This window comes from Pseudoliparis swirei, chromosome 5 (genome assembly GCF_029220125.1).
Source record: "Pseudoliparis swirei isolate HS2019 ecotype Mariana Trench chromosome 5, NWPU_hadal_v1, whole genome shotgun sequence".
Lineage (NCBI taxonomy): Eukaryota > Metazoa > Chordata > Actinopteri > Perciformes > Liparidae > Pseudoliparis > Pseudoliparis swirei.
Genome location: NC_079392.1, coordinates 19,454,806 through 19,477,808, shown reverse-complemented (window position 1 = coordinate 19,477,808; position 23,003 = coordinate 19,454,806). Strand labels below are relative to the sequence as shown.

Here is a 23,003-nt window from a genome sequence, read left to right as displayed (position 1 = left end):
AGGCGAGGCAGTATTCTAAAGCTATAGTGTTAGTGTAAAAACTGAAGCAAAGTGTTCAGAAGTTCACAGCCACTCCCATTTCATCTTAATGGAGCAGCTCCAGAGAGTGCATCTTGATAACATTCTAAACTGCAATCCTGGGTCTGTGTTCTGTGAGATAAGAATTTAAGATAAGATATCATGAAACTATATTGCTCCTGATGGAGAAAATCATTACACAAATTAAAATGATCTGTTATATAGAATGCAGAGGAAAATAATAGGACATTTTTCTATTTTGGATATAAATGTAAAACTGGAAAATAAAATCAACAATAAAACAAAAAAAAGAAGCTGAAACAACAACACACATCTGTTGCCCAGGATGTGAGATGTTACAGTAGCCTACCAATTAAAAATTCATCTTAAACTGAGTCAATTTGAAGCTGTCTGACTGATAGAAGCAGTCTTTTTGATTCTGTTTTGTCTGTTCTGAAAAATCCGCAGGGAAGTTTTGTGAATGTTTTGTGAATGATTTGTGAATAACCCAGTCTGCAAGATCTGAGGAGCAACGCCAACATGTCACCTCAGAGAAATGTATGTCATTTCCATGGTTACGGCTGTACAGTCTGTTAAGTATTATGTAGGCTAAGTCAAAAGGCTTAGAGCAGCATAACGCAGAGGGCTACGGCCGTAAAACTGTGCATGCTTATTGTGTGTGTGTGTTTGTGTGAGTCTCTCTCTCTCTCTCTCTCTTTGTGATGACTGTGTGTGTGTGAACTGATTGTTGTAGTTTTTCTAACATAACAAAATATCACTCACAATATTCCCCCAAATCTCGATTTAAAATTGTATTTCATTGCTTTGAATTTGTACATTTAATATACAGTACACATTATATTCGTAGCATACATTATGACATATTTCCGAACATCAGTGTTCTGTCATATTGTTATAGTACATTTTCAGAGTACAGAGTTTTCCTATGCGACACACGCGTCAGCATCAGAAAGCTCAATTTCCTCCAAATGCTGATATTGTTCATTTCCTTGTGGGGAATAAATCGGGGCTGGCTCTCCAGTCCATATCGTTAATTGTCCTTGTATCAATACCTTCCGGTTTCACTGCTCCATCACCAGCCACTGGGAACGGGTTGCCCGGGAAACGGCCGCATGGCAACAGGATCAGAGCCTGGGGGTTGTCTGCTTCTAGGTCTGCTCCCATTTTACATCGCATTTCCTCACTAGATGGTGTGCGAGCCACTGGAGAGTACACTTCCCCGCTCAGTGGGCTCTACATCCAGCAAAAACACAACTGGGAAACTACACGGCGGACCGTTTCTTTACAGGGCTCCGAGGAGGAAAAGTGTGGAAATAAAGCGTCGTTCACGTCAAGGTTTTTCTTTTCTTTTTTAAAGCTGACACTTTGCCTTTTTCTATTTCTTTTATTTTTCTTGCAACACGAAGACTTGGGAAACGCGGCAATACAATACAGCCTTGATGGACATAATGATTGCGGTGCAGGATGCTTGTGTTTCTGGTCAGTGGCTTACTGCGATCATTCTCAGCCTGTGCTGCGTTCTGCCGTCATGTTTGCCCGCCGGACAAACTGTGGACTATTCCTCGGTTGAAAGTGTGGTCAGCAGACAAGGCGACACGGCTCTCCTGAGGTAAAACAAGCTAACGCAACTTCACTTTCTCCCGCTCACACTCGCTGTCTGTCGGGACTTCGGTCCTCTCGGTCTCACACACGGGTTCGTTGTCTGTTAACTACTTTTTAAACTGGTGCTATCGCACAGCGCTTGCTATAAACGCACAATAGGCCATTTCCCCTCCATCCCGTCCTTGTTTTCTGCCTGACAGGGGAGGGAGGGAGGGGGGCGGCCAGAGCCGCGGCAACTACGCAGGACGCCGCTGTTGCGACAAGTGGAACGGCTCGTTACGGCAAAGTTTTCGAGCACACTTTCCCCTTCGTGTCCACCCGTGAACTGCGACTGCTTATATGTGGTGTGTTTGTTTTGGATATCTGCTCGCAGTTGGGACGACATTGTTTGAATGAACGAAAACTAGCCCGCCACTGCCTCTCGAAGAGGAGCCGAAGGTACACACAACATAGCGTAACATGCTTTTATTCTTCTTCTCAGCGCTGTCTTGTCACTTTGGCTGCATGTGTTGTGTGATGTCGCAGTTTCCAAACGGGGCTGAAGACTGAATTTGTGGTCGGTCTCTGTTTATCAGAAGCGAGTTATGGCAGTGACGCGTCTCTCCCCCATCCGCCCTCATCTTCCCGTTACGATGCCAGCTGCAAAGATAGCTGCTCATTACGGACTAAATCAACTGGGCATGGCTGTGGTTTGGACCAGTGGGCTGAGGAGTTTTCTTTTTTTAAATATTTAATTTCATATAGGCATATTATCAAACACATTGTCAAAAATAGTTTACAGTTGAAGTACTATTAGTACTTTGAATGCATAACTTCCAATATACCACTCTTTCAGTTTTATTTCCAGGCTACATTGCAAAAACATCTCTGTAATCTATTTCATTTCTTCAGAAGAAATTCAAAACTACTCAAAACAACGAAAAACGATGCAAATCTTTGGAGGGCTGTGATAATATCTTGTTCTATCAAATATCCGTTGTGATGGCTCTGAGGCTGAGGGGGCAGGTCTGCCCCATTTCAATATGAACTCTGTGATGTTGACTCAGAGATGCTCAGCGTAGACCTGAATACAGAGCGGCTAACTGTCTAAAGTTCCACTCAGCTTGGCTTTTAGTCATCGTTGTCTCATACTTGATTGCTGAAGAGCTGAATTGTTTCTGTAGCATAAGGTCGTCCTAAGTGGCTGTATGGAGGTGAGTGCCTTTCAATGAGTGTGGTTCAAGTGTGTAGGTGTTCAGTGCAGAAAAGCCGTGGCAACAGCTCAGGGGTACTCATCATCTTTTCCCCTGTTCCCTCCATGTCCTAAAGGCACGCCCCTGAAAAGAGACTTACACCTCTAACAGTCTCTTTAGAGAGTGCGTCTAATTCTCTTGTGTCCATTTGGATTGGCTGTGATCAGTGGCAGAAGCTTTGTCTGAATCCTGATTGTTTATTGGACCAGAGATTATCCCTGTGCGATGACTCCACTCAAGAAACAAGTTTCCTCCCACCCCTAAATAAGGTAACACTCTCCCTTATTAAATGCCATCTAGGATATGGATTGGGAAAACCTCTACAGGATGCTGTTGAGCTCACACCTGTTGACCTAAGAGAGATCGTAAACCTCTGAAACATCTCTGCTCGCCTCGAGTTGCAAAACACACCAACGTGATGATAAAGGCCTACTCCGTCTTGGTATAGTAATTTCCTCAAAACACAAGGAATCATGGCTCTGTCTTTTGCCTCTCTTTGTTTTTCCCCCTGGTCTTAGGAGTCAGGCATCACCACATACACCATTTCCTTTAGGAACTCAGTACAGAAAACAGTGCCTGTTTGTTGAGTTACTTCATTGTCAAGACCCCCGACTATTAGAGGGCAATTTTTCTGTGCCCTTAAGCTCATTGATGGGAAAAAAAATTGAGCATTCTCAAATACCGACAAACCCAGAAGCACGCAATTAGTCACTGCCTCTGGATTATGGAGTAGCTCCCGAGTGGTGCGTCTGCATTTCCCGCACCTCTTTAATTCTTAGCACTACATTACTGCTGCCCTGATTCAAGTTGGGCAGTGGGTCCACATCAATTAAATGATTTGAGCTTCTTCCAGATGATGAATGGTCTGCGTGTGGATCATCACCATTTAAATCTTTTTTTGATTACTTAAAAGCTCAGCCATTTCAGCCTCTAATAAAGGCCCTTTTATTCTGAAATGAGTCGTCCTGCAGCTTCTACAGTGTCTTACACAAGTGCATTCAAGTTATGCATGCATGCTGGATTTTTTTACACACTGTAATTCTATGAGCTAGGAGCTACACATCACTTTCTACCATCCCTTCATATAGCAGGTTTCATATTTTTTGGATTCCATTAAATAAACCTTGACTTCCCAGTAAATGAATGCTATGAATTTGAGGAGGCCAGCCAGATGAAAAGACAGTTCTCCATGCTGTCAGGAAACACACGATATCCAGTGGCAGCCTCTTCTATATGAATAAGCATCTTTAATCAACAGCAAAAAGAGAGTATCTGCAATTGTTGTCCAGACAGACTGAAATCTAAAGCATGTGTTGCTACAATATTTAGATTTGCGGTACGATTTCATAAGTATGTCTGTCTTTTTATTGTTGTATTTTTTATTTTCACAATGAAATATGTTTGATAGGATGACAGACGCATAAAAGGTACCCTGATCTTGCTTCAAGAGCTACATTTTTACATTTATACATTATGGAAAGGCAGAACATAGGAACCAGGGGAATATATTGGAGTGAGGCAGTACACATCAAGAATAAGATAGTTATCCAAGCCTTTTTGTGTTTAGTTTAGTTTGACAGTTGGCCCTCAGCCACAAAGAAAGGCCTGCACCGAGGAACCTGGTCTGTAATGGTTCAAAATTGACCTGTCAGTAGTTTGAAAGTCTGGTATTCGTGTAAATCTAAAATCATTGCCTCATGTCAAACAACCAGTTGATGAAAATCATTTCTGACTGTACTTGATTGTACTGGAGCTTTTTCTCGCCTTATCCAGGACACAATTGGTGCCATATCATCTTCCTCAACTGTGTCATTATTATGGCTCCGAAAGGTCTTGACATTTACTATAAGCACTTGTGCCAGAGACATCTAGTTTAAATGGCTTGGTGTCCCCATCCCAACGTAGACGCTGGCAAGACGGACTTATAGGGGAATATTAAGTGACACTCTACAGGACATCATTTAAAGAAATAAGTGTGGACTATCTCCTGAACACAGACCATACCCATGGCTGAGAAGCACCCTCTCCACTTTCTGCATTTCATTAATTAGCCAGTTCTATTGAAAAGTATAAGAAAGGCTCCTTCCTCTCCAACAGCTTGGTTGGAGATACAGCATGTCCAACAGTTAGCTGTCAAATATCTGAAGTTTTTAATGCACTCATTTGTGGGAAAATCTGGTTTACCTCTTCTGACACATCTGTGGGCACACCTGAGTCTGTCACTGTTAATTACGCTAAAATCCCCTCGCCTGTTTTCTGCGCCACATGTTTAATGCGGTGTTGCTGTCAGCACAATGTTGCTCTCTTTCACAGTCCTTATTGTCATCGTGGTGCCCACATCTCGAGGATCAAGTGTTTGGCACGTAATCCGACCTATTTTTGTTGTTGTTGTCGAGTGAATGAACACTTTCATATTGATGCAACACAATGGGCATGGGGGAGGGGCTGTTGTTATGAAGGGACTCTCCCAGCCTGGCACAGATACAGCTAATGGCGAGAAACGTGAAACAAATCTGACCTTTCCTTTAAAACAGTGGAGTCTAAATCCTGTTGCTCAAGTGAAGGCATCCATTTGCAATAGTTGTGTTTTAGTACAGATGGAAATCAGCTAATATGGTGACATGTTAGCTTGAGCAGTGGCGAAGAACATTTTTAGAGCAGCTGCCTCATTTGAAACCTCCAGTTAACCTCTTCCACACAATCCTTTTGAAACTCGGAGCCTGTCGAGGCTTGTTTTTATCCGTTTCATTCAGCTCGTAGGCGAAAGCAGCATGTTCTCCCAAAAAAGATAAGAAATGATCTCAAATGTGTGTGACTTTTTTGTCTTGTGTCAAGTTTCACAGTATATTGAATACAAAAAGTAATATGATACTCATGAGAAAATCAAATGTTTTTTAAATAGATTTTCCGATATGCCGAGGACCATACCATGCAGATAAACATAAAACCAGATCTAGTGTAGGAAGATTATTATTTCTCTTGACTTAGAAATCGAACACTTTAGGATGTTTTTCGGTTACATGCCATGATTTATGTCCTCATGTTGTAACATGTTGTGGCTTACGTATATCGAAAGCAAAACAAAAGCACATTATGAACCATTTCCAAATGGATTACATTTGTAGTCACCATTTGTGAGGCAAGTCAATGTACTTTCTAAAAATGAAGTATTTCTATTTCTAATATATTTCAATTAGCACTTAAGTGATTGAGTACCCCGGTGTATGAAAGACTAAATGGAAATGCTTTCTCAAGGTAAATCCTTTGAGGGAAATGGATTCTATGCTAGCTTTTAAAGTAACTTTCTAGCATCCTTATAATCACAACAATTATAGGAGATGGGAACAAAATATTTTTGCTGGAAATTGGAGCTTTCGCCCATCCCGAGCTGCGAACATTCAGTTAATTGCAAAAAGACAAATCTCGGGAGTGTTTTTGTGTTGGGGGGGAAAACTCTACGCCTCAGAATTAGGCTTGACAGAGAGTGACTGGACCGGCAATAACAGGTTATCTCTTGCGAGATTAAAAAGTTTAGTTACTTGAAACGGGAATTTTTACTTTAAAAAAATGGCATCAATGAAAGAGTGTGTCTCGGAAACAGTTTACTATTTAAATTGAGCACTGGGCTGTGATTTGCCCACTTATTATTTTTCAAGTGGGATCATCACATGAGTGTGAATACTTTCAGTCAAGTGTCGGCAGTTTTCATCAGACTGCATTGATTTTCAATGGGCTGTATTAGAAATAACTTTTTTTTGTTGCATGTTCTTGTGTGACATAGATTGTCTTTTTGTTCAGAACATTAAGTCTCTCTTTTCCAGAGTAACATTTTTTTTACCACCTCTTTTGTTGAGTGTGTACAGCCTTTTCTGCCTCAAATCATAGGGGATGGCAACACTTCCAGTCTTTCATCAGAGAGCTGAAACGATTCCTCAGTGCCCCTTCAATTAAAATCCTTAATCAATTAGTTAGCATCTCCTTGTGTTTCATGATAATTAGTTGTGCTACTCTGACAACATAATCTCATTCTGGTCCTCCTCAGTTGAGCCTAGTTGGATAGCAGCAAGTCTTGGTATGCGTCTTGTGTCAGCAAGTTATAAACAAAACTAGCTGACATCAGAGTTTCAAGCCTGTGTGATGTTGAAGCTGTGAAACAAACAGTGCAGGCATATGGGCCGCACACTTTACACTTGGTATGCCGAGCATGAGAAACACCTCAACCTTTAGTCAGCATCTGTGATGTGGGAAATCTCTGCAGGAGGCATCATCACATATCCCTGAATGTAGCTCTGTTTAGTGCAAGTCGTAAAGTGAACCTTTCATGTAATTTCATTTGATCCATATCTCCATTTATATACTGAGACGTGATTCTTCACGTTTTCAATTGATTTCCGGTGAGTGTTAGTTGTAGATGAGAGACCGAATCATCGTCACGGGAGATATTTCCTTCGGATAGAATGGTTGATGTCATTATCGTCAATGTAAGATCTTTATGTGTGAGCATGGTTGGAGGCTGGAGGGACTTCAGGTAAACACTAGTTTGATCCCAACGGTATAATGAATCAGAAGTGTTGACACTTGGTTGTTTTAGCGATGCCCTTTAGTGAGTTAAAACATTCTATAGGGACTTGCTCTTCTAGAGGGTATTTTCTTGCTCTAATGAAATTTAACATTAGTCTTATATCTTGGGTTTACACAATAATCATTTCTCTCTGAGACTAGAACCACAATTTCAGAGTAAGGAGCAGTATAGCTGGCTTGCATGCTGTCCTCTAAATGTAGAACTTTCAAAATGTTGCTTATAAGTGTATACATACCTGTATCATAGTTGTATAACTGCTTTTACCAGTAAACTAATGATACCATGTAATACGTTGAATTTTTGAAGACTATTGTCATTTTCAAATTTTTCTGGTTGCCATATTCCTCCAACTCCAATATCAGCTCCATGAGTTACACATATTTCACTACCAAGAAATCTATATAATTACGTTGTCAGGGTTTTCAGTCAATCAAGAAAATTCTCCAAATCAAGAATTAATTATTGACTCTAATCTCTTTTTCAAGCCCTTTAGTTAGCTCACTCGTATTCACGAAGTCTGCTCCTCACAATTGGTTAGAAAGTGCAGCAGCTAAAGGAGATTCATATTGTCATCATTAATTTGGCTCTACGTTGGAATGGCTAAACCATTTTAAATGGAGTCGCTCTGGGCAGTTTTTTGAGTTTTGTTTTATCTGTATGTGTGTGTGTGTGTGTGTGTGTGTGTGTATGAGCATCTCTATAATGAGTGTGTGGATTTCAGACTGCTGAAAATGTTTGCTGGAGATGACTAATTATGAGCAAAGAACTAGTGGAGCTAATCAATATCGCTGAGAATAGTGTTTCCAGTGGGGTCAGGAGTTGAGGTAACATGAATCAAGGCCTAATTTGTCAGAATGATTGTGCCGACATTATGAACAGTCGGTGTCGGGCTATTATTCTATACAGTGTTGCAGTGCTGTTAATAATAATAATAATAATAATCATTTATTTTATATAGCGCTTCTCAAGGCATGCCGACATCCCGAAGTCGCTTTACAGAGTCCAGTAGTCACACACACAGTCATCCCGGTGGTGGTAAGCTACATCAGTAGCCACAGCTGCCCTGTTAAAATGACTCGAAAGCTTTTCTTCACCAGCTGAGACAGCGATGCTCAAATTGTTTTCACCTGGTGAGTCATCAGAACAAACTGGTCCTGGAGACACCGGCAGCATCGGGAACTACCTCAGCTGCATTTTGTTGAATACTTTGCTCGTTGTTTCATGTCTCTTGTTTGTCTGTCTGTCAGTGGACTTTACTCCCCTGACCAGATTTGGCTTCGGGGCTGTTTTGATGATGATGATGATCTCCAGTTTATTTTGTGGTAGGTTAAAGCCAGCCAAAACAAGTACCCCTGTTGGATAGTTGATGTTTAATTCTAGATTCATGACAGTGTATTAACTCTTTGTACAGATGTTACAATGGGTGTTTGTACTGTGGAACAATCTAGTTCAACAGAACAACAATAATGTGTTGCTCAAGTGTACTTTAAACAGTCACCCCAGGACTTAACTGATGGCATCACATATTATCATCGGCCAGACGGCCACACAGGTTAGTGCTGTGTTATTGAAAAGAACTCGACCCCCATTGTCTAATGGCATGCATAGCAACATGTTCTCAGATTCTCCTGACATTTAAAACAAATCAAATTTAATATAATTAAGATTTAATCCCAAAACGTTGACATAAATAGGGCGTCAGGCGTGGTCCCAGTCACACCATGGCAGGGAGACTCAATCTGGGCTAATGTTAAACAGTGAATTCATCAAGTGATCTGTGAGACTGCCTCTCATTACAGTTCTAATTTTAGACTCGGAGGCGTTTTGCAGTTCATAAAAGGACGCTTTCTGATTCTCTCACTTTTACATTATCTCTACCTATCTCTCCGATCATTAATTGCATATGAGGGTAGGAGCCAAGGTAAATGTAGTCGTGATCAGTTACTCCCCAGTGTTGGATAAGCGGGCTGGTATTCTCTGCACACTCTCTAGAGTTGATTCTATCTTGTATTTAGTCTGTTCGTATTCAGCATGTTAGCCGTGTTCGTTTCTTGGTGATATTCAGCAGTCAACTCATTGTGCTTTAGGTATCACAGTTAATCAGGGACTGGAAAATAAGAAGCATAAACTGCAGCCAAGGCCTGTATCAATCAATGATGATCAATTACCCCATTTGAGACCGAGGCTGGAGGCTTTCAGAATCACATATCACCGTTATAATAGAGATGCACAAATAAAGCCACCATCTTTGCTACTTGTCGCAACACATGTCTGAATCATTTTATTTAATGTATAACTGTCAAAAATAGAGATGCACCGATCAAGTTTTTGGTGCCGATCACCGATCACCGATCACTGAAATCAGTATCTGCTGATCCGATAATACCGATCACCGATCACGGTGTCGATTGAAGCATTCTATTTATTGTGTAGCATTATTGCCGAGGACTATGAGGAAATACATATATAAAGCAACTCAAACATTAACGAAATTACAGATTTCTTTAAACATTTCGGACTTTTACTTTGAAAGATGTCCTAATTGATACATTAAAATTGTTTGATTGCCAGCGTAGGGGATTTCAGATATGTATGGAACACATCTGCATTATTCATTTCCTGGAACTCTTGGGGAAATCTATTTACAGGACTTTTTTTAACATACAAAAGTCTGACTTATTTTTATAAACTCTTCCTTGGTACAGTAAAAATGTTTTAATGTTAGCATAATTTAAGCTAAATCTCAAACGATCTGTAAAGATACAAAATCAGTTCATTGTTTACTTTTATATGTTAGTGTTTGATTTGTCGACATCTTATTTTGATAAACGGATGTTGTTTCACGTGGTTCTTTCCGCTAACTTTGCAAAACCGGATGTTGCAACTTAAATCCTTCCGCTAACTTTATCAAAACCCTCGCGCGCTCCCGATCGAATGCGTTTACCGTGAGCATCAGTCTATAGGGGCTCAGACATGTGAGAGTCGGCTGAGTTGACCCAGAGATTCAACTCGGGGGACGGGGACGCCGCTCGGTGGTGAGGATCCCCTCGTGGACCTCTCACTCTGCGGCCCTCGCCGGGCGCATCGTCTCCGTTGCGGTGCGCGGCGATTGAAACGTCTGATAGTTCTCGCAGATGTTACGTCATCTGATCGGCCGTTTTGAGAACGCCGATCAAAACCGATAATGGGAATATCGGCCGATATAGATCGGCGCCGATCAGATCGGTGCATCCCTAGTCAAAAACGTTTTCTCTAATCCGTTTCACTAAACCATTCGTCAACTAGGTAGAGCAGCAATGTCAACCAGTGGCGCTGTAGGTCTTTGTCATTGAGCTCTTTTACCAAAGCTCAATACTTACAAGTATGTGCCTAAATCATCATTTATGGTTTGATTATGTATGTTTGATTAACATTTTGTGAGACGCATTGTGCTGTTTTCAATCATATTGAAAGCTGTACAACATTGGTCAATTAATACACAAGTGGATAAACAGCAATTTAATCTACTACAAAAAATGTTGCAATTATTTTTTAGAATCGATTAATCCTTTAAATGAAAAAAATGCTTGTATGGTAAGGATCGCTGCTTTTCACAGTGATATGATCGTCAACATATACAAATTAGAAAGATGTGATCTTGAGAAATTGTTATGCTTGTTTTCACATTTGATTTGACATTTTGTACATTTAAAAATGTATCTAAGAAAATATATTCAGATTAATCCATTATGGAAACGATTGTTATTTGCTACCCTAAAATGTGCTACCCTTGATGTGCAAAGACAGCCAGTAATCCAAGGCTATAGCCCAGTTCCTTAGCAGCAGATTTAACGACATTGCTCTTCTAACGGTGTCTCAAACCCACAGAGTATGAGCTTGGCAGCATTAAAAGCTGTTCTACTAATTCAGAAGCTTTTGGACCAAGAAAAAGGATTGTATTTCTCCCTTAGGAGATATTTTAACTATCCTCTTTAACGCCATCAAACTTACATGCAAGCTTTACAGAACAACATGGAATTAACCTCTGCTAGGTTCTCTGTAGTGATGTCGGGCTCTGTTTCTCCTCCTTGTTATACCTAGTTAGCATTATGAAAAGGGAGATTACAGCTCCGAGCTAATGAGTATTCAGCCCTAGGAGCTACACAATGAAATGTATTTGTAGATAATACAGTGTCTGGAGCTACCATACCTCTGTCATGTTATAATGTGCTTGCACGTTGTCAGATTTGACACACACTGTTTCATCTTACTGTATTTTGAGAGAAACAGTGCTCTACCACAATAGAACTTCCCTCAGGCATGCAATCAGTCTCCAGCTCCATACAGTACATTCTGCAATCTCTAAAACAGACGGTTGTCTCCTGTGGAAGTGTGTGGGCCATGTCTTTCTTCTGTAAACTTCAATCCAGGCGCTGTCTTTGATACCAACACAAAGCCCCCGCTGCTTTCCTCTGCACTGTGTGAGTGTCACTTTCATTTACGAAAATTCACCCTCGTTTTTGCCAGTGCAGTCGCTAATGGGTATTATTTTCAAAGCCTAAAGGATAGTCCTGTCATCTTTGTTTTCATGGCCACCTCAAGGCCATTCAACAAGTTCAAAAGAAAACTTCTGCAGAGTAGTGTTTATGAGATTTGTTCCACGTGTTTTCTATATCTGCCATCCCAGGCAGGGCTACATGTGTAAAACAGGTGTTGTGCTGAATGACTTCAGTGCATTGTACTTACTCACTTAAGGGAATCTCTGAGCCAGATGCTTTATTTGGTTGTGTTAATGCTGATGCCTGTGTACCACAACCGAAAAGGGCATGGGTGGGACGGAGTTCTCGAAACAGTTCAACTAGCTTTCACCATCAATTTATGCTTGGTTTCCAATTTCTTGGGCCGATGTGTTGACGTGTGAAACAACAACCTGGTAAACAGCTATATTCTTCCTGACAGGCCAATGTGGCCATTCAAAGATGATTACGTTTACAGTCTCTGTGGATGCCACAGAGTCTCTCTGATCTTCACTCTAAAGGATTCGCTGGTTATTTTTTTCATCGAAACAAAATTATTCACATTGAGGTTGGATTTGATTGCTGGAGAAGAGCATATTGTGCACGTAATGAATACAAATTTCCAGGTAGTGGAGAACATATTATCGTAGGAAGGAAGCTCTAGAATCAGATGTGTTTGCTGCAAAGCCAAACAGAGGCTTCCTCGCTTGTCCAATAACTAGAAATGTGTCATTATGTGAATGTGGATGTTATCAAGGCTGAGGTATTTTTATGACAGACAAAGAGTGCATGCATCCTTATTACAATGTGTAGCGTAGGATCTCATTTACCCAGTATTTTAAGTTTACTAACTCAACAATAAGGGCCCAGCTGGCTAGCCCGTTTCTTCACTACAAAAAACACGCAGGACACAAAGTAAAACACAAAAAACACAACCCAGAATACAGTTCATTCAGTGTCTTTCAAGTTTTATATAGTTCTTCGGGTCAAAAGAAACAAACATTGTCCTTTAACGGAAAACCCAACTCAAAAGGAGTCTGCAGATAACTGAAATATTTCTCTTATCACGTTAATTAAATCACATATCATTTCCAAAACCACAATGAAATAAGTGTGTGGGGCAGTGGGATGTGTGTAATGGCAGGAGGGTGGAAATGTCCGGTAGAGTCCAGTTCAGAAGATGGGGAAGGTGTGTGTGTGTGTGTGTGTGTGGGATTGTTGGTAGAAACAGAGAGGTCGGGCCTGGAGAGGAGGGTGTACAGGACTTATCTGTAGGGCATTTCTGTAGGGAAGGAGATTCTCGGGCATCCGAGCAGGATCTGGTCTGGAGGGCTCCTGACAGCTACTTGGATCATCTGCTTCTCAAGTCTTGCTTTTCCGGTTTCACCCACTCTCGCTCCTCGCTCTGGTCACCATGTTGGTTTTTCCCCAAATGTTTGTTGGTTCTCCCCTCTTTTCCTGCTCACAGGTGCTCTAATTTATCAACTTTTAGGTTCCACCCACTTTTCCTGTGGGGGGAGGGATAAGGCTGTCCTTCGCTACAAATGTGAATGAACAAGTATAAGTGAGACAGCTTTTTTGCATGGACAAAATAAATTACATGTATCATCTGTAATGCACATGCATTACATTCAAGGGTGAAATAAAGTAGATGATGATAAAATACAACCTAGTCCTACACAAGAATTGCCAACAAAATGTTTGAGAAAGTAATGCGTGTCGTTAAATAACAACATAAACAATGTCTCGGAGCTATTAAACAGAAAACAACGTTCTATCCATTCCGGCATTAGTTTAGGTCAGTATTGTCGAGGGGGGGGGGAACAAATTAATTCCTCTATGTATCGCAGTAAGGCTGGCTAGGATGCCCCCTGATATCTGGTTGTAAACGGAAACCGATAAGACAGAAGTAAATACCCGGAGTATCGATAAAGTCCAGAGTTATCGGTTCTGCTATCGTTACTTTAGAAGTTACGAAGTAAGATCTCCACGGAAAAAAAAAGCAGTATTGCAAACTGTTTCTGTGTCCGTCTTTGACCCTCAATACAATGAGAAAAACACATGACAGGGAGAAGACAAATACCCAATGTGTGGCTACATTTGAATCGAATAGATGCTGAGAATGTAATCAAATGCAATGAAACTCTCAAAAGTAAGAGAGGAAACACCAGCCATCTCTCAAAACATTTGGCCAACAAGCAGAACACAAAAGCGCAGAAGTGCACAATTTCCGACTGTTTGTCGAACAGCTGTCCATCCTCGTCCACTGCAGGGAACGTCGGCAGCAATGCAGAGTTTGATAATGAGAAAAGGCGAATCAATGAAAGCTAATCACGCAGCTAATTGTTTATCTGCGACTGTATTTTAAGGATTTGGGAACTTCTTGTAGATTGTCGGGCCGAGGCTGCAGCCATGTCTCAGCCCGTCCCCCCTCCCTCTCCCACCACCGGTCCCAGCCCGAGTCCCTAGTCCAGGGAAGAAGACACAGCATTGTTAAAGACCTGCACTCCTTCTCAACAGTTGAGTCAAAGAGATTTAGGCCACTAATAAGTCTGTCAGTGTATATTAAGTCGCTTGATACATAGTTATTAATAAAGGGAGCAGCTGTGTCGTTAGTTAGTGCTGTAAATTAGTTTGAAGCTGTTTGTCCCACTCCCGCCAACACACCGTAGCAATAATTGTTTTTTCACTGTAGGGAGATGACCAAGGCTCTCAACTCCAAGTATATCCCTCCCTGTAGGAATGTTCTGAAATTTAATTTTGTTCTTGGCATTCAACTAGTATCGTCAACAATAGTGACTGGATAGTATCACAGCTGCAGAAGCATGAATCTGAATGCACAAAGATTACTGTGCAGGAGAAAGGATGTCGTCGAAAGACATAAAGCAAAGTGTCTCCTCAAACTCACTTGAATGTGATTCGAGATGATGTCATTCCGAGTCCTCTACAACAGTATTACATCGTCTTAAGTAGGTTGGGGCGATTAAAGGACTCAAAACTACTCCTGTCACTATCTTGTTTTTGATTTATATTGTTTCCTATTGTAATTGAAACTCTCTGCCTCCTATTGATAGTTTGACTTCCTGTCTTTGTGGCTTCTCCCTCCTTTTTGTCTGTGAGCACCTGAGTTGTATTCGTCTGTTCCCTTGTGTTTCTTCCACCAATCAGCTTTCAGGATGCCCTCGTGTCTGCCCACCTGTGTCTGATTAGTTTCTTGTGTATTTACAGTCCTGTCTTTTCTCTGCTATGTTCCGGTTGTTATCCCTTGTCCACATGTCTGATTTGCCTGGTCCTGTTTTGTGTCGTTTTCACACTCATTAATTCATTACTACTTTTGTACTCACCTGGCAAGTTTTGTTTTGGACATGTGTTTATTAAAACCCATTGTATCATCCATCTGCTCCCCGTGTCTCTGCATTTGGGCCCATCCCCAGTTGTCTTTTTGCCGAACCATGACAACTAGTCATTGAAGGATTCAATTATTTATTTGGTGTTTACATAACAGGTCATTCTTTTTAAAGCAACTCAAATTGCCCAATCCAGAAACTTAGTGCACCATGTGTCTAAGGGAAAGGATTTTTTTCTATAAAGCTGGCTAGTAAAATTGGGGAGCAAAAGGATTTGAAAAACAGAACTGTTCATTATGTCCACTCAACTCAAAACGAGGCAGATTTCCACAAAAAATAATTGTGTTGACATTCACATTACACATTGGTTCAGTCCAGGAATGGTGTAGTCTGGCAAAGGTTTAAGGGAAGACATATCTGATAATGTGGTTGTGTAGTGAGAGAGGACAATGGCCTGAGAATTAGAGGACAGATAACAGTCAGTCAGTGAGAAACCAATTTCCCATACTCGGGGGTTTAGGTTTGCCTTTTCCTCGCCATATGTATCAAGGGAAAGCTTGTTTTGTGTCCAACACACCCTTGTTTCAAACTCTTTACAAAAGAAGAATCACTTATGCAAATATCCATCTGTTTCATGTAACGAAGAATTGTAACTGCTGTATATCAATAGTTTGATGTTCTTACTTATCAATGGAGTGAGTGTTCTGCAGCACTGATGCAAGTGTCTTACAGTCCAGAAGGTTACATTTGCCCTAAGCCCTAACATTCATAGGATATTTTTGTTGGCTTCACAAACTAATAATTACTTTCCGTGTAGGTCTGTTTTTCAGCTGCCATGACAATGAACAATTACATGACAATTAAATTGAAAGCTTTTACAAAAATGTCAAAAGCATTTGGAAATGGAGTAACACAGCCTTGAGTGACCGATAAATATGTCCTGTCAGGGAGTATAAGTGTGTGTGAGCCTAAAACAAATACTGTTACTGACTTGTACATACTGTTCAGTAGGTCCCTTTGTACTTGTGTGCGCATTTGTTGATCATACATTTGGGCGTATTTTCCACACATTGATAAAGTGACACATTGATATGGTGACATGCTGCAGGCATAGCTCAAGCAGACATTGCATTCACTGTGAGCGAACGTTCAGAGCACGTCATATGGACACTTCCCAGTTCCTCTAAATTGATTTTAATTTTCTGCGATCAGCTCGACTGTGCACTTGTGTGTCAGCTCGGCTGCCGCTTTGCCGACTAAATTATTCCACAGAGAGATATATTTTTCATCTCACAGTTAATAATAGGGGGGGTACTGTATACAGCTGCATGAATAATTCATGCAGGCATTCCTTTGTCGAGATTAAAAACAGAATAAGAATAATTCATGCTGTAAGCTTACATAAATGCTTTTAGAAACGGCTCATCAACTCGCAAGCCTGTCTGGGGCAAGGCAGCTACCTTAAGTTGCAAGTTCGTCCTCAGAAGTGCCTGCCGAAGCCCAGCTGAGAGCCAGCCAGAGAAATTCAATTCAAAGGCTTCTTTCCATATCACCTCCACCTCCTCCTCCATATATATTCTTATGATTTTCTTTTGGAGGTGACACAGTGAAGACTTTCTCGGTTTACTCTGCCGCTGAGGAAGTGACAGGCCCTAATTATACAGTCTGGGCGCCGAGAGACACTCAAACATGAACAACTACATCTGGATAAAAGCAGCAGATAAAAAAGGGAATAACAAGAAGAGAAAGAAGAGAAATAAGGCGAGAGAGAAAATGACAGAAAAAAGAAAGAAAAAATTGCCGATAAAGGAAGCAAGAGGTTGAGTTTGTAGAGAGCAGCATGACGGTAATGGTTCTTTCGACTTGTTTCAATATCATAATCAGATTTAGAGGCACATCATGTATATTCATTCAGGAAGCTTTTATACATAATATCCATTGTGTTGTGCTCATCAATTGCACAGATCAGTCATGCCTCAGTGCGCATGAACAATTTCTCAACCCATAAGCGGAACCTTTGTCCTTCATGGAAAACCAGTCGCTGCAGCAGACAGTTATTAGAGCTCTATCCAACCATATGGTTTGCAAGTTGAATAATGGCCTGGGCCTGCATTACAGGCCATTTGGGGTGATTTCATGATCTAAACGTGCTGTGCGGTTTTATCAAACAGTTCTAAAGGACACTCGCCTTCTGTTTGCTCTGTAAACCTCCAAGCTCTGAATTGATTAATGATCCTGAGGTAGTCGGTTCAAACGCAGGCGCAGAGGATACTGCGTATGTGTCCTTGACCGAGGCACTTAATCTAAGCTGTGTCAGTTAATATCCGTCTTCATAAACGCATTACAGACACATCATAGGTTATGTAAGTCACCCTCGATGAAGTCAGGAGAAATAAACAATGTGAGGCCCAGATATCATCTTTGCCCTCAACACAGTCCAGGGGAACATCTCTCGTACGTGGCTCAACAAAGTCGATCAAATGTCCTATTATCCCGCTTAATTTAACGAGATGATTGACATCAGGCTATCTCGATTTCTCAAAGGCCCTCAAACTATCTCGTTAATTTGAACCAGACGTCAGTACTTACGATGATTGCGCGTGCCCGTCCAACATCAAAAGGGGGAAGCGTCGATCACAGAAACCTTGATTTTATAATGGAACAAAGTCAAATAAACTGAAAGGAGAAGCCTCTTTTTTCCTCGCTGACGAGCAGGAGATGATCATATGAGGAATTCCAAACCATAATCATGAACATCTAACACCGCTGTTATTAAATTCATTCACTTTCTTTGCGCTGTAGAGGGGGCGTGGTTTATCTCTGGCTTATCTCCATGGAAACATTCATACACCATGGAAGAAATAACCACTATTTCTGCTTTTTCCTCATTGTGGAACTCCCACAAACGTTGGAACATCAAACGCCCTCGTGTTTGGCTTCATAACAATATCATATATATAACATCACCCGTAGACTCACACAGCTCGGTAACTTTCACCGCCGACTACGTCTGAATAACTGGAGGAAAATCCTCTTCATTCTCATCCATTCTTGTGCATTCTTGAATCTACTCTCAACGCTTTTGGTGTTAACGCAGCATACTTGTTGGGAAAATGTATCGGCTAATTTGAAGTCCCTCATTACCCGAATCAATCCGATTATATTTCGTTAAATGTGCCTGCTGGCAGTCGGCTTAATGGCTCAACACTTCCAGAACAAGTCGATCATATATATGTGTATATACATGTATGTGGAGATGGCCATATAGAATAGGAGTTTGAATATATGTGTGAGAACCTTTGTATGAGCCACATCCAGAAGTTTCTTAAGCGCTAAATAAACTTTATGAACAGCTCTGCATAGAGCGTCTTTCCTGCAGGGTTCGTACGGTCATGGAAAACCTGGAAAAGTCATGGCATTTTAAAATGGTCATTTCCAGGCCTGGAAAAGTCATGGAAAAAACTTAAATCACAAGTTTTGGAAAAGTCATGGAAATTTGTTATAATCACATGTTCATTTGCGTCGAGTTTCACATAATTAATATGTTTTTGAAAGAAAGTGGTCAACGTGTTGAAGGGCTGATGTCTTTCTGTCTGACCAAAGCCTGAGCCACTATTTACAGTCCAACAGATGCATTTGCACATAGAGGACAATAGTTTGATTAAAAGAATAAACATTTATAAGAATAAACATGTATATGAATGTTTATTTTTTTAATCAAACTATCGTCTCATTTATTTGTTTCATTTAAGGTATCCTGTATGCTTTGGAATTCTCATTGTTTAAATCCTAAATGTTCTCACTTTCATGTATACACCGAGATTTCAGTTTGGTCATGGAAATTTGGTTTAAAGTCATGGAAAAGTTATGGAAATCCATGAGTCAAAATGTGTAAGAACCCTGTTCCTGATGTTCTGCATCGCAGACACTGTACAAAAATATACTACATTGTACAACAATGTGCAACGCTGTACAACAATGTACCACTCGCACACAAGCGCGTGGCTCTGCAGACAGTCTGTGAGACAATGCAGGCTGCGGCGTGTGGCGTTCAATGTGGCTCCAGAAGATCTGTAAATAAATGGTTCTTTGTGGGCAGAATGGATAGCGCTCAGAGGAAGTCATCATTACGTGATAAGAACTCTCTCCTTATAAAACTAATCTAACTTCATCAACGAGGAAGTGAGATCCATTTTCTTCAGGGGGCGTGGCCAGATTATCCAGCTAGACTGAAGGAGCCTGCGCTGGAGCAGGTTCACATTTGTGGATGTGTTGTTATGGTGATTTTTTCCAAACTTGCTTCGTGGAACAGAAAAAGCCTCGCTTGTGTGTAATCTCATCCTCGAAATGATCCCGCTAACATGTCAGCCAGGTACGAGAAATAGGGCCCCGGGGAATATCAAGTGGCTGTCATCTGGATTGCATTGCCTTGTCATTGTTTGGAGTCCCTATTCTAATGTATTCTGGAGCGGCATAGAGGCCCTTTTTTGCTGGTAGATATAAGTAGTTCCACTTGTCCAAAATACACTCTTATGTTCTTATCTTCTGTCAATATAGTATCCCTCATGGTTCCTGCCTGAGTGTATAGCAAGTGTGCAGTAAACGGTTGCGTGGGTTGCTTACATGCTCGGGGGCTTGTGGGCAGCGCTTCATCAGAACAGTGTAGCTCAGACACTTCTCTGAGTGGGCGCTTTGCTTAGACCTGGACCCCACATATTCGGGGAGGGGAGTGTGTAGGGTTGCCCAATTAGTGCTGAAAAGTGTGGCAGTGCGTCAGCAGGGAAGTGTGCACCAGAGGAGGCGCCTCATCAATCATCACTCTGGCTTCAGGCTCGTTCCAGCCCTTCTCTCGATCAAGCACAAGGAGAAATAGGAGAGGGCAGAATGACAGTGGTCAGCCAATTCCAGGAATGACAACCAACTGCATGAGAGCAACTAGCTCGAGGTATCAATGAAGTGAAATGATTTATTTTGATTAGTAATTAAATTAGCATCGAAACAAATATTCAGCTTTTTTTTCACAATATGACAATATTTTGTGTTTTATATGAGTTATGTGCACAAACAGCATCTTCTGTTTGGATACTTTGAATTAAGCTTTATTCCAAATGGAGCGTTTTCCGATGAAGACATGTGGGTGGTCCTGATAATATTCAGGTTTTACGGGAATTCTTCTGACAAGTATACAGTGTATTGGGAATATGGTCTCAATGGGGTTTTACCGCTCTTAGTGGCACACAAGGCTTCTTGCTAGATTACGGCCAGCTCTCTTGTACAGTAGATATACAAAAAACAACTACCAACAGTCTGCAAAGATGCATGTCCAAAAGAAAAGCCCACATTTTTGGTCGAAAGAAGAAACACACCTACTTTTAAACATTATGAAAGTCGATCAACAGGTTTTTAGATATGCACACATATTGCAAAAGATACTTTTTCAAGAAGGTGGTTGGAGGAATGAAAGAGGCTGTGTTCACACGGACGCACAGTCCGCCACTGGCTACGTTAATTAAATTATGCACAGCAGCATGTAAATGGGAATATTATTGAAACATATGACTGTTGTCTTTTTTGGAAAAAGGACACAAAACAGAATATTAGTTTTCATATTCATTGTTTTATGTCCTCATAAGTAGATACAGCGAGGATATACATATAATAATCATGTAGTTAAACGCTAAGTAACGTTATGTTATGTGTTTTTCTTCTTCTCAACTAATGCCATGAAAGAGCAAAACCAACAACTCACTAACTTATATTGTCAAAGCCTGATATAAGTTATTAGTCTGTGCCATGAACCTCCGCCAGTGAGTCACATTATTGCACTGGGCGATACGGGATGTTCAATCCCACATACACCATCATGCCACATATAGATGCTCACTAGCTAGTGGTCGGCTGTAGCTCATGGGGGTTTGTCCCGCAACCACAAGGTACCCGGTCCGATCCCCGGTCCCCCCATCGATGCATGTCGAAGTGTCCTTGAGCAAGACACTCAACCTCGAGCAGCTCCCCGGGCGCTTCACTGCATGCAGCCCACTGACTGCTCTTTAATAACTAATAACAAAGGATGGGTCAAATGCAGAGAATCATTTCCCCACGAATAAATAAAAGTGTACATTTCTTTCTCCGACCACGGCGAATGCAGCATTTACTTCTGTTTGAATATTGTTTTCTCAAAACTACAGCGCCCACTGCCCAGCTATAATAGGAGGTTATTTAGCTATTATGGGAGCATGTGCGGATCAGCAGGTAGAGTCGGCAGTTTGATCCCCGGCTCCTGCTGTCAATGTCCAAGTGTGCTTTACCAAGACGTCCAATTGCTCTCATAGTTGCTGCCATCAAGAGTGTAACATACAGGAAATCCATGATTTGACGACCAAAGCGGTTTAACTGAAAAGGAATTAAATTCGGCATATCATGGAGCATCATTCATTGTTCATGGTGTACGTGTGTGTCTGGTTATTGATTGCTAATCACCATTCCCAGTAGGGCTGCAATTAACGATTATTTTGATAATATGTATGTATGTACATGTATGTATTTTTGTGTGTGTGTGTATTTATGTATACATGTGTATATGAATATATATATATATATGAATACGTATACAGGACTGTCTCAGAAAATTAGAATATTGTGATAAAGTTCTTTATTTTCTGTAATGCAATAAAAAAAATTAAATAAAAAAAAAAAAAATAAAAAAATATTTCAGTTGATTTGTAATGAATCCAGAAGAAATGACATTTTTTTGTTTTTAATTGCATTACAGAAAATAAAGAACTTTATCACAATATTCTAATTTTCTGAGACAGTCCTGTATATATATATATGTATACATGCACATATATACTTATATGTACATACAAAATCTTATATTATATCTACTAATATGTACATACAGAATCCCCCAACCCCATCTGTAAATCTCACAGAACCCCCCTAACCTGGGAGGTGGTGTAAGCGACTAAATAGTGAAATTCTGTGAGTCGCCAACTTAAAAAACTGTAATGTTCCACCCTTTATTCAAAACAGGGTTTGTACGGTCATGGAAAACCTGGAAAAGTCATGGACTTTTTAAATGGCTATTTCTAGGCCTGGAAAAGTTTAAAAAAAAAAAAAAAAAAAACATTTTGGAAAAGTAATGCAAATGTGTTATATTCAAATATTTATTTATACGATATATATATATATATTTCCAAAAATATATATATATATATATATAAACGGTATGCTTTGGATTTCTCATTGTTAGTTTAAATACTACATCTTCTCATTTTTTCATGTATACACAGGGTTTTCACAAAACGTTTAATCATGCAAATTTGGTTTAAAGTCATGGAGAGGTCCTGGACATCCACTGGTCAGCGTGTGTATGAACCCTGTCACGAACAGAACTGACAGCGCTTGACTCGCCCGACTATTTGTGGTTTAATCGCATCATACGCGTCGTTGAGGGGGCGTGGCTTATCTCCGTTGCTTTGCTCTGGAAAAATATATTCCGCCATCTGCCACAGAATAATTAACCACTTTTTCTACGTTATACTTCTTGTGGAAATGCCACACACGTCGTAACATCTAACGCCCTGGTGTCTGGTTTCATAACATCAGCCGTAGGCGCACACAGCTCCGTGAATGTCACGCCGACTACGTGAATGACTTCCGCTTAGAGTCCCATTAGAGCAGCAGCAGCCAGTTAGATTCA

The 23,003-nt window shown here is 40.7% G+C and overlaps 1 protein-coding gene across 3 annotated transcripts in view; it reads left to right on the top strand.

The window, feature by feature from the left end:
- The first annotated feature begins 1,266 nt into the window (after window positions 1-1,266).
- negr1 (neuronal growth regulator 1) overlaps window positions 1,267-23,003 on the top strand; it is a 165,133-nt gene continuing 143,396 nt past the window's right edge. For all 3 annotated transcript variants that reach the window (XM_056413925.1, XM_056413924.1, XM_056413923.1), the window contains exon 1: window positions 1,267-1,648. In XM_056413925.1, the coding sequence (XP_056269900.1) occupies window positions 1,479-1,648 (170 nt within the window). In that variant the 5' untranslated portion in view covers window positions 1,267-1,478. The remainder of the gene's footprint in view (window positions 1,649-23,003) is intronic.